Here is a 13,222-nt window from a genome sequence, read left to right as displayed (position 1 = left end):
TGATGAGACAGGAAACAAATCCATTCTGTATGGAAAGTTTGTAAACCTGCAAGATGTAGTGGTATCCATCTTGAACTCTGAGCGTTGCGCGAAAAGAACAAGAAAAAAAAAAAAAAAAAAAAACTGCAGACTGCGTTACAACACTACAAGCAAAATATAAAAAGTTTACTTTTACCCCCCCAAAACAGTCTTTGCTTTCTGAAAAGTTGCATGATCAATATATTTCGAGTAAAATCGTTGCTGGTACTCGGTAACTATGCAAGCATAGATAGAGCAACAGAGCTTCGATATATTTACTTTCGGAGAGGAGCTATTAGCAGTGTTTAAACTTGCCCCTGTTCAAACTAGCCCCACTCTCCCCTACATTAGAGGGCATATAGCCTATACTAGCCTACTTACTATCATACCACGACGATATAGGCTCATCATATGATATTTAATATTCATACTGCTATCAAAACATTTTCCAACTAACCCCACCTACCATTTTCCAATTAGCCCCATTAGCATATGGCCAACAATTTTGGTAAAATATTCCAGCGTAGTGAATTTGACTCAAATTTGTTTATTTCTTAGTGTTGTAGAACACCTACAGCTGACATACACCAAAAAACGTTTGCCTATTTTTAACGACATCGACGCAAAAGATGTTTCTTAAAACGCCAAAAATTTTACTTTGAAAGTAAGAAAATACAAAATCGTCAGCCAAACAAACATACCTTGACTCATCAAATCGAAACTACATGGATTATATGTTTTCACAAACTACATCACATGGTGGCAGTAAATAGTCAAAACATTTATTGAGAGTTACAAAAATGATGAGTTATCAACTAACCCCACTCTCCCCATAAATACCGCTACGGTAGGCTTATTAGTAGCTAAATGCAACAACATAGGCGAGGCTACACTGTGAAACAAATGCAACACAGCACCTAACTGTAAGCGAAAAACATGTAGGCTTGGCCTGCTAGTCCGAGTCATCTGTTCGAATTATTTTGGCATGCCTTTAGCCTAAGTGTCTAGCCGAAACGCAACCGCTAGCTCTGGAGCGGTAGCGAACCGATCTACTTTTGAGCGTCGCGCAGGCGCTCTCACCACTCAGCCGAAACTAATCCAAGCAGATCTTAACCTTAACTCAAGCTAATGTAAAAAATCAGGGCCGTTCAGATGATAATTTGAGCCGAGTAGGCTTTACCAATGCGAGAGGCCCAAGCTTCTCAAATAAGCCACTTCTAAAAAGCAAAATTTATTTTACCAGTAGCTACCTCTAGGAAAGAGGGAAATAAACCTATAAACTATCACTACCCAGGCCCGTAACTAGGGGGGGCGCAGGGGGGGCGAAGCCCCCCTGCAAAAATGTTGGCACCCCCTGGAAAAAATTATGTTAATTAGCTCTGTTCGCTGACTTTTCAGTTTTATACTCAATTTTCTTGTGTTATTTAATTGTAAACATTGTGTGTTTAAGGGTGTGGTAGAATGTTGTCTCTAAAACAAAGTTTGCCTAATTTTAAACGAAACTGCATTAAAAGAGCGAGTTTTGCCAATACCAAACATTCAAATATCTCAGCCAGGAATTAGCAACAAGAAAACATAGAGACTTAGCTTTATTTCCGAAAAATGCCCTAGAAAACATGATCTTATCCTTTTGCTATGCCACCGGACAGCACCATTTTACAGGAATATTTATACCCACATGTTTGTTGAAAATGCTTTCAGAATGCACCAAATTCAATGTAATTTTTCAAAATTTTCTGGGGGAGGCCCCCCAGACCCCCCGCTGCTGGGTGTCGCCTTTGGCGAAGACGCCGTCGGTCTTTGCCCGTCGGCCGTCAACCCCCACCCCCTTTCAGAATTCCTGGCTACGCCACTGACTGGTTCTATGATAAACTAGTCTAATGTAAACGTTGTATTAGGCCTACGATTAATGTTCTTGCGTAAATATACCCACATTGTGTACAAACGTCGTTTTCGTACATGATACGGAAAGTAAAAGTTGGGCCCCCTCTAGAATACTTTTTGCCCCCCCTGCTGCTCCAAGCTAGTTACGGGCCTGTCACTACCCAAGACTGATTTGCTGTCTGGGAGATTACGTACTCTACGTTATCAAAAAAAGAAGTAGGCTAGTTGTCTTTGAAAAAAAAACAGACATTGTCACCAACAAAAGAATAATAGGACTTCAAAAAATAACTTACATAGGCCTAAGATGTTTTCTTTATGTTTCCTGGCTCTCTGAAAGATATTGAAGGGTAGCAAGCAACCGGTGATCGCATTCGTAACAAAATTTCAAACATTTGCCTGCCAGGCTATACGTTTCAAATTGAAAGCTTCTTTTTCGCTTTGAAATCGAACTAGCTTTCATGTTGGGACTTTACTAAGTTACGCTCATATTTGCAGTCAAAGTGCCGGCTTTCATGCAATAACATGCTGTAGGCCTATCTCCCAAAATATTCACTTTGAGTTTGAACCACATAAAGCTTTCACGTTTAGGCTATAGGCTATTCATTTGTCACGTTTAGAAAGTCACAGACAGCGAGTTGGCAGAAGAGCTGAATGAGGTTGCGAGGAATCGAGAGCCGTGGATAGAGAAGATCAATGAAGTAGCCGAGAGCCGATATCGACTGAATGGATGATGATTAACTTCGGCAATAGTCTGATAATGTCTATAGATGTTCTTACACCGGCCTACTGTATCTGATTGCTTTAAACCGGTTGGTAGGTTTTGAATCTTTATCCTCGGACTGACAAAGCCTTTATAGGTTATTTCTGGTAGTTTCGCATACTTATAGAGGCTCTTGACGCAGAGCCGGTTGCCGAGATTGGCAGAGTGAAGTTTTCCGATTGTTGAAGACGAAGTGTTGTTGCCGGAGAATTATGCCATCCATTAAATGCCGCTGAAGAGAGCAGTCCTTAGAATGCATTGCTCAAGCACACACCCCGAGAGCAGTGGCGCCGGCAGGGGGGGGGCAGGCGGGGGGCAGGCGGGGCAGCTGCCCCCCCAATGTTTTGGGCATCATCTTTTTAATTTTTTTTTTTTATTAATACATATTAATATTTTTTTTTTAATATTTGGATCCCAACCTCAAGTAAGTCAACTCAAGTTGCAGGGGGGGGGGGGGGGGGGGGGGGGGGTAAAAGCTCTCTCTTTAAAAAAAGTATGGAAAACCTTGATGACTGAATTGTACAGTAGAATAAAAGATTTTCTACAGAAGCAAAGATATAGACTTTTTAAAGTTTTAACTAACGTCACATTGATGTAGAAAAATAACAACCTGTTAAAATTTTGATCCCTCACACTCCCATGACTTCTTCCGCGCGCATTTTGGCATTGGTTGCTTGCAGTGATTCTTTCACTTAAACAAAACGTTTTGTTTCAGCAGTTTTGAGTTGTCCGATTCTTAAGTTGTAAAGGAGACTCAATTTCTCCAATATTTATCATTTATGTTTCTTCTTTAATCTCAGCAGAGTATAAAACTTGTAAAAGTTTTTCATCCATACGACGTCATGAATGAAATTATATCTCAAATCAGCGTAATGACGTGACATCTTCTAAACATTTTACTGAATAATAAATTAACAAATTCGATCGTCAAAAGTGGTTTGGAGGTGGTAAATATTACGTAATGAAAAAAATGTGATAAGGTTGGAAGACATTACGTCATGTATTTTCAATACAAATATGAAGTTTAAAATTTATTCTTTTGTTCATAGTCGTAATCCACCTTCGAAGCGGTACTACAAAGAACAATTTTCGATAAGGGGGGCATCAAGAATAAGTCGACATGACTTTTAACCCTTAGAAGGTTGGGCTCCTGGAGTCTTGCTCAGTTTGGGGGGGGGCTGTCAATTCTTCTTATGCTTTAGGAGTGATATCTCTGTTATTTTGGCATGGTTTTAAAATTTGGGATTCACTTTGTAAAATTATTCACGCTGAGCATATCCGAAAATTAAAACTATGTGAATTTTAGAACTGCTCATATACGTTGAAATGTTGAAGTCACTTATGAGTGTAATTTGTAGCGTGAGTTTACACATTATTTTTTGGTAGAGTAATGAAGAACGTGCATAGTAATGTTGTGATTAATTTTTTTTACATTGTTTTACATACAGCCAATGCCCTTCACGCTGTGAAACAGTTAGGATTAACGAGACATGGGCCAAATTAATTAGGCTACTTTCATCCAGCTGGTGGGAAAATGTTTCACAATAGAATATGAAATATTTCAAAGGATGTGCTGAGAAATGACTTATATCTTTCAATTTATACCCTTTATTCGCTCAAAATTTCAGCTCAATAGAGGTGAATAAAAGTTAGGAAAAGTCAAGAAATCTCGTAGTCGCAGCCTCAGTAGTTTTAGAGATACAACTGTTGATACAAAAAAGTTGAATTGACAGCTCCCCCCCCCCAACCTTCAAAGGGTTTGCATTCAGTCAACAGATCTATGCCTGGTTTACGTCAGCTCCGGGGATCAGTGAAATATAAGGTTGTCATCTTCAGTGCAACAAGACCATTGATTGATTGGTTTAGTGAGGATTCGTAGTCCCATTGCTTTCATTTTGAGTGATCATACTGATTTTCAATTTATTTCTACAAGACGTTACGTAATGAAAAAACATATAACTAAGGTTGGAAGACATTACGTCATGTCTTTTCAATTCAAAATGAAGTTTAAAATTTATTCTTTTGTTCATAGTCGTAATCCTCCTTCAAAGCGGTATTACAAAGAACAATTTTCAATAAGGGGGGCATCAAGAATATGTCGACATGACTTTTAAGGTTTACGTCAGCTCCGGAGATTAGTAAAATATAAGGTTCTCATTATCGTGATTGTAAGCCGCGGGAAATTTTTTCTCTAAAAAACAGATTCCCGGAAAGTTAAAAATTTTTTCCAGCCCTGGTAGAAAACAAGAGAAATTAAATAATATACCACTGTCTTGCACCAGTGGCGTAGCCAAGGGAAGGGGGTTCGGGGGTTTCAACCTTTCAAATTGAATTTACGGATGTTAATACATTGTTTACAAGAAAAGTTGTAGCCTATGATGTAGTTTCTCGTCAAACTGTGCAAGGATGCAAGCCATCTGCAACTGCTGAGATCGCCTGTTCGATCTAGATTAACATCTAAACAGCTATTCGTTATACAAAACTTGAATATATCAGAAATAGCCTAAAGTAACTTCATTGTCTCAAAGCTTTTTGTTTGACACTCATCAAGATGTATGACCTCTATGACGTTACATTTTCTAAACTTTGGGTTGACTTCAGAGCATAAAAGTTAGTGACTTAACGGAATAAGATCGTTTTTTGAATCAACCAAGGAGAAAATTGACCTAATAAAACTGTATTAATCTCGCAAAAAAAAGCAATCAACCTATGTCTCTAAAGCAAAGTTTGCCTAATTTTAAACGAAACTGCATTAAAAGAGCGAGTTTTGCCAGTACCAAACATTCAAATATCTCAGTCTGGAATTAGCAACAAGAAAACATAGAGACTTAGCTTTATTTTCGAAAAATGCCGAAGAAAACATGATCTTATCCTTTTGCTATGCCACCGGACAGCACCATTTTACAGAAATATTCATACCCACAATTTTGTTGAAAATGCTCTCAGAATGCACCAAACTGAAAGTGATTTTTCAAAATTTTCTGGGGGAGGCCCCCCAGACCCCCCGCCGCTAAGTGTCGCCTTCGGCGAACACGCCATCGGGCTTCGCCCGCCGGCTGTCAACATCCCCCCTTTCAAAATTTTTGACTATGCTACTGTCTTGCACTGTCAATATTTTGCCCCCCCAATGTTGAAGGTCTGGCGGCGCCACTGCCCGAGAGCCAAACCAGCACTGCTTGATCTTGAAGCTTTTTTGTTTACGAAGTCACATCATTAACAAACTTATTTTTTGATCACTAATTGATTATACAGTAGTGCCTGGTTTGCTGGTTTTGTTGTTTTTGTGTGTTGACTATGGACAATTTTTGTCTTACCAAATAGTCTTTCGCTGCTCTTTCTAACCAGATTGAATTGTTAACACGTACATAAATGCCATTCTGAAAATTTTTTCTCTATGTTTGTGAATGGTTTTATTTTGATGTAGGCTAAGCTTATAGTGTATGTACTATTATATTATTAGAGCTATTTCTCTCTTTCTCCCTCAACTAAATTGACTGACAAATTTTGGTAGAAAGACGTCATATGTTCGAAAAGTTAATTTCACCTTTGGCAACGCAGTTTCAACTGACCTGCCCTATCAGCTGACAGCTGTGCGATTGCAAGATGCAAAACGTAAACAAAGAGAAGAATGGGACATGCGATAGGTCACTTTGTCATTAGATTGAAAGTTCAGGAGATATATGAAAAGTAGCTGATGTGGAAAAAAGTTTATTGCATCGTGTAGTTTGTGTTTTAATGAAATTAAAAATCACCTGTTAGTGGTTGTCATTTGAAAGCTTTGTGATTGAGAATGACTAGCCTACCTTCTGAGGAAAGGTGTAGGGTAAGCACTAAGCATCCTAGTTTTGTACAGTGTTTTTCAGCTTCTTAGGTGGTAAGGTAGGCACTGGTGCAGAAGAGCGAAGTCTAACACACATAAAGCAGATAAAGATTGTTTGAATTGACCTCTAGTGAAGAATAGCCTATTTGATATTTTTATCACTGGCTCAAGCCTGCCATAGTTTGCAACACTAAAATATGTCGGTAGACGGTAGGTAGCTGCTGTTCTATTGTTGACAATTTCTAACATTTGCAATATCGAAATTACAAAAGTGGGGACTACTGTAAATGACATTGCTATAATAGAGTGGTATATTACCGTATATATTTTTAGTCAAAATTGTAAAATTTGAACTACTTATCATAGCTTTCTAAAATCTTACGTATTTAGTATTATCTAAATAACAATCTGTATTAGACTGTTTCATTTGTGAAAAACATGCTATATTCTTGGTAAGAGACTTAACTAGCTCTAAAAAAATATTGAACAGAGGTTTGGTGAGTCTATTAAATAGAAAGATCTAAATTAAAAGTCGTCTTCTCAGAGATGACCCATTGGCATTATGTGTCTGATCTAATACAAATATGTTGATTGCAGCTCATGTAAGCTTAATATATATAATTTTTGCATTCTCTGATGTCGCTTATTGGTTCTGGAGGGATGCAACCTAGTTCGTACCCTGAACAGTTCGGACCCTCAGTTCGTACCCTAAAAAGATCGAAAGAAAAAATTAAAAAAAGCGGAAGTCGCTGATCGCAGTTTCCGCAAACATTTTAAAATTTTCCCCCTGAAAAGATCGAGAGAAAGATAGCACAAAGCCGAAGTCGCTGATCGCAGTTTCCGCTAACCTTAGCCATAGGCTAATCTATGCTCTAACCCTAACCCTCGCTGATCGCAGTTTCCGCAAACATTTTCCGTAGATTCCGCTAACCGCAGTTTCCGCTAACCTTTACCCTAACTCTAACCATAGATTAATTTATGCTCTAACCCTAACCCTCGCTGATCGCAGTTTCCGAAAACATTTTTCCGCAGTTTCCGCTAACCTTTACCCTAACCCTAACTATAGAGCAATCTATGCTCTAACCCTAACCCTCGCTGATTGCAGTTTCCGCAAACATTTTTCCGCAGTTTCCGCTAACCTTTACCCTAACTATAGAGCAATCTATGCTCTAACCCTAACCCTCGCTGATCGCAGTTTCCGCAAACATTTTTCAGCAGTTTTGCTAACCGCAGTTTCGGCTAACCTTAACTCTAATCATCGAGTAATCTATGCTCTGCTCTAACCCTCGCTGATCGCAGTTTCTGCAAATATTTTTCCGCAGTTCCGCGGTTTTCGCTAACCCTAGCCCTCGAGTTTGTTTGCGGAAACTCCGATCAGCGACTTCGGCTTTGTGCTATTAAACTGCGATCAGCGACTTCGGCTTTTTTTAATTTTTTCTCTCGATCTTTTCAGGGTACGAACTGAGGGTCCGAACTGTTCAGGGTACGAACTAGGTTGCACCCGTTCTGGAGTCTGTGTAGCCCCCCCCCCCAGGCTCTTTATAGGTCATTTCTGTGTTTTTCTCACGGTGTCTTTGCTTTTTTCATCAGCCTTAGGATTGGAATTCCACAGAGTGCTTGATCACATTGCAATTGGACTTCGTTACATACACATCGTTTTACGTTTTACATCATTTTAACCCCAGACACAAAGAGGATATCTCGGTGTGGCAGTATACCAGTATGCCTCGTTGTGGGTATAACGTTTTGTACTACTGAACTTAGCCTTAAGTTTGGCTCCTGGTGTAGAAGTCATTGTTCTGCATTATGTTGTGGTTTAATTTTTAGTGTCAGACCGGTCAGTCTCTTTTTATGTTCTGATGGTGACAATTCATTCTTTTTTTTATTGTAATAAACTGCTACACAAGAATTTAGGCCTCGTTCTTGGGACATCCCCGTCGCTATCATGCTCTAGATGTCACTGCCTTGAATACAGCTATGTATGAGCAGGTTGTTACTCACTATGTCGACTATAGTGACCATCTTTCAAGTCTCTTCAACATTGACATGCATAGGCCTATTGTATAACATGATTTGTTTTGACAGAGCTCTATATTTGGCATTTATTTTTACAGACAATTTAAATATGTTAATCTTGATTGACCTTTTCTTAGTTTTTTGTGTATCCTACCTAATAAGACTACGGTATTTTCTCTAATTTATTGTGGTGTGAAATGGGAAGAAGAATAGCAGCAGTGAGCTATTAGTACAATTTCAATATTATTTATGGATGCATAAATCGTTACCATAGCCAAAACTTTTGCTATTTGTTTCTTTTACCATGTTAAATGCCATGTTGTTGCTGAGTATCGTCTGCTTATGGTTGAAGAAGTAACACGTCAATCTAAATTATAATGTATGTTTTTGTCTTATTTATGATAGATATATAATATGTAATGTATATAGTTCCTAAAAATAGAAAAAATAAACTTGTTATATATTTCCCAGAGTGGTTTGTTGTTAACCTTTAACTGTACAATATTGTTCTGTTGTGTATACTGTAAAGTTGCATGCCTCTGTACTATTCAAAAGGTATGCAAGCAAAAATAGTTTTGAAGATTGAAGTAGGAGCCAAACTATCCTATATTTGAAGTTTCTTGCCATTATTGCTGCGGTGCTGTTGGATGTGAATGCTTGACTTTAAAAATGGATAAGTTAACTGTTAAACTTCAGTGGATGGATTATCTTAACCACAATTGGTTGAAAGAAGAAGTGGTTAAAAAAATTTATGACCGGCAAAAAGTTAAAAAGCTTTACAATAACCTTATACAAAATAAAGAATTGTCATTTGTTGCAAACTCAGCATTAGTTGATCAGGAAGTACATCTCTCTCATTTTGACAAGAATTTTCCTAGTTTTGATGAACAGCGTCATTATATAGATGCTCTACTTTCTAATCAGGTATATATGTGTTTTTGTATATCTATAATTGCATGTTGTTTGTAATGTTTATTTGACTGTTAGCTAAAAAGAATGGCTTGATTGAAGCTCACTTTTTTCAAAGTACATAGAAAAATAGCAATTTTGATGTACCGGTATATATAAGTTTGTATAAAATCAAATATAGTTATTACTATCTAAACCCTTGACAGCCTGTTTTACCTAAATGAGGATCATCAGAAGGTCCTTATTCAAATAGAATCACAACTTATAATCTTAAGTTATAATCTTATCTTATTCAAATATAAGTGTTATTGCTTTATAGATTGCACTTGGACAAGTTGTCTGTGAAGAGTCATTGTTTGGCTATCACCTAAAAACACAACTTGCTGTGCTGCAAAGGATTTTCCATGCCTGTTCAGTAAAATTCCACAATGTCAGTGAAGCTTCGCAAGTGCAGGTGAACCTCAGGATATGTAAAATGAATTATAATTAAAACACTGGTAGTTTGAGATATATTTTAAGTGCATTCATAACTTGAATGCAAGCTGGTTCGGTGTATGGTTGTGCACAATTTATCTTAACACAGATTATATACCGGTACATTAGTTGTAGCTTCTGTCATTTTCTAACTGTGTGAAAATACCATATATATTAAGATAAAATAATTTCATCTTACAAAGACTTGCTGTAAATATGTTTTTGTAGACTCGGTATGAAGTGAAAACATAGCAAGATAAATTTGGCATTAAAATTATTGATATGTTAGTTGGACTTGTATTTATAAATATAAGTTAGGTTCTGGATAAATTATTGTAGGAACAGTGTATGCAAGGTACTTTGTGTTTACCTTACAAAACAACTTCTTATATGAACATTTTTGCATATCTAGGGATCTGAGAGTTGTGAAGATGCAGCTAATGAAATAGTTGCATGCTCTTCTGGCAATCATTCTCCAGCAAAGAGTGATTCCATTAAAGTTAGTGGGTCTGATGCATTGATTGAAATGGGTAAGATCAAGTTTTGAATCTTCATTTTTTTTTTAAATTTTTGATTGTAGAAGAATTGCATTTGTGATAGAGTTAATTCCCTTTGCAGTTTATTGTGACCTTAGGACAGAATGCAACCACTACATGTGTTTTTTTAAATTCTTTTTCTACTATATGTATGTTCATTGTAGCTATTGTAATTCAGTTTGTTTGTTTTCTGTGTGAAAACATGGATCATATCTTAAATCTGTGTGATTGCTAATGTTTTTGGCATTAAACTTATTTCAGTAGGACAAGAAATAGATAGAACAGCATTATGACGCTTTAAAAATGTATATATCATTCAATTCAAAACTTTTCAACAAATTGAACAAAACTTAAGCGATTGTTTACGAAAAGCCTGTAACAACTTCTAAACAGGTTCTTACTTTAAATAGAAAATAACGTCTTTGATTGGAAGAACAATAGGCTATGTACCGTATGTTTTTATGTTTATCCAATTTTGGAAGGGCTTTGACTTGTATTAAGCAGATTTAATCGTTCAAATAGTCTTGTATTGAAATTATATACTGTATTTGTGGTCATTTTTTGTTTTGCAATGTTGTATATATATATCTACAATTTTTAAATTTATAGGTGTGCGGACTGGATTGCGCCTTTTGTTTACACTGATAAAACACAGCTGGACAGAGCCGTCATTGGCTGATTCCATATGCACTGATGTACTGCAAACTGCGTATGATGTTGTCAGTAACTTGCCACCTTTATCCTTAGCTGATGACAGTAAAATACCTTCAATGGGATTAGACTGCTTGCACCAAGTGAGAATATACTGTAAATAGGAAGTTAAAACCTACATTACCACGGTACATCTAAAACCCAAGAAGCAAAATTAACAAGGAAATGCAAACCAAGCAGGAGATACATGCTTGCGGTTCCCTTTTCTTGCACGTTGTCTGGTCGTTAAAGTGCTGTTGTTTTGCACGTTTTTCCACTTGTGTAATTTATTACCTCACCAAAGGCCATGCTTCACCGTGTTTACAGTCACGTGTCTTAATTGAACATTTATGTGGTTTCTGGTATATATATCAAGTTTTAAAGCGAGGATTTGAGTTTAACATGATATCTCTTCATCAGGTGAGTGACTTCCTTCAAGGCATTGTGGCTTATCAATGTGGAACTAATGCCCAAGCGGGTCAGGTGTCCTGCGAACTGTTACTGCTTCTAGCTTACCAGCGTGGCTCTCTCAGACATTTGCTTGACTGGATTGCAATGGCTCTCAATGTGTCTGCCCAATGTAAGTCTTGATTACTGTTTTGATGGTTTCAATATATTGTGGAAGTATTTTATTCATGAATCTCACATTACCTTTAAATTTATGCAAAAGAAAAAACGTAAGGTTTAAAATTACATTGCAAAATTGCAGTGAGAACCACTATCGTTGTACTATAATATGAATTATATCTTCTTGTGTTGTTGACTCAAGTACGATAGTTAAAGGTTGCAACAAAGGTTATTTAAAAGGTTACGGTACTAAGTCTTCATTTGGTAATCTCAACACACTGCTTATCAAATTTCATATTATATGTTGTTGGCCTTTGGCCTTGTGGTAATATCACTCATATGAGATCTAAGGTGCAGCAACAATCTTCTGCATAAATCAACGTTGATCTTACTGTACTATAATCAATGATGCTTTTGCAAAAAGTTTGTATATTGTTTATTGTTGCCCGTGATGCTCAGTTTAAGTTTCAAATATTTCAAGCTTCTGGCCATGACAACGAAAGTCGGACCATATCAAGGGAAGTTATGAATCGAGTACTGACCTCAACTGCAAAATCAATGGTACGAGTATGAGGAGAGTTGAAAATATAATAGAAGCTTCTTTCAATGCAGCTTAAATTTCATGTCTTTCACATAGGGGTGTTCAATTTCGATTATTTGAATATTCGAAATTCGTAATTCAGTTTATTTTCGATTTCCGAATTTCGATTTCGAATATCACAACTATTCACCACACTGCAAAATGTGATTTTATTGAAAGAAACGACATGAAAATTCGCGAAAAAAAAGCGATAAAAATTTGCGAAAAAAGAACACAAAATAACGTCTACAGCTCCAGGCCCATGTTGGTGTTTAAGAACACAAGCGACATGGTCACCCATCAGTCGGGATCTCAGCTTCGTGACGGTCAGGCCAGCTTTTGAAAACGATCGCTCCGCTGAAGCCGAGGTCGCTGGGATCCCAAACACTTCAAGTTCATTTTCACAGCGAGGGATTCACTGCCGCGACATTTCACTGCCGCGACATTTCACTGCCGCGACATTTCACTGCAGAGGTTTCGACTCGAAAGCGACATTGAGTATGTTTTCAAGCGCATAAAGCTAAACGCACACTCCGTCTACGTAGCAAATTATGTTGTTTTTGGGTGCATTCAACATCTGATGACATTGAATCGACACGAAATGGTAGATTTTTGCTATGTCCCAGGCAGCAAAATCAGTCATTTTTACATTGATTCAGCGTCTGCAGACATTAAATCAATGTAAAAATGACAGATTTTGTTGTCTGTTGTTGGATTGTAGCATCGCAACTCGTTCTAGTGATTATTTATCGCGAAGCTGTTGCGGTTTGCATTCAAAAAGTGTTTTCCTGCTGCCGATCGCTAGTTTATCTATTGTTCTATGTATTAATACAGCATAAAAAGTTGCCCCACACAGAAATATGCGTGGGAGCCTGGCCCCCACGCAGGCCCGTAGCCAGACAGGGGGCCTCGCCCCCCTGAAAAAAATTTCGCCCCCCCCCCCCTTGGCAAAATCTTAACATTCTCGA

At 37.6% G+C, this 13,222-nt stretch overlaps 1 protein-coding gene across 1 annotated transcript in view; it reads left to right on the top strand.

Annotated features, from left to right (window-relative positions):
- The first annotated feature begins 9,103 nt into the window (after positions 1-9,103).
- Positions 9,104-13,222, top strand: part of LOC145784513 (putative E3 ubiquitin-protein ligase HERC1) — a 61,191-nt gene continuing 57,072 nt past the window's right edge. The window contains exons 1-6 of the mRNA XM_082596346.1: positions 9,104-9,422; positions 9,727-9,861; positions 10,294-10,411; positions 11,027-11,211; positions 11,528-11,687; positions 12,156-12,235. Of these exons, the coding sequence (XP_082452472.1) occupies positions 9,168-9,422; positions 9,727-9,861; positions 10,294-10,411; positions 11,027-11,211; positions 11,528-11,687; positions 12,156-12,235 (933 nt within the window). The 5' untranslated portion in view covers positions 9,104-9,167. The remainder of the gene's footprint in view (positions 9,423-9,726; positions 9,862-10,293; positions 10,412-11,026; positions 11,212-11,527; positions 11,688-12,155; positions 12,236-13,222) is intronic.

This window comes from Aplidium turbinatum, chromosome 15, assembly GCF_918807975.1.
Source record: "Aplidium turbinatum chromosome 15, kaAplTurb1.1, whole genome shotgun sequence".
Classification (NCBI taxonomy): Eukaryota; Metazoa; Chordata; class Ascidiacea; order Aplousobranchia; family Polyclinidae; genus Aplidium; species Aplidium turbinatum.
This window is presented reverse-complemented; position numbering and strand designations above follow the sequence as displayed.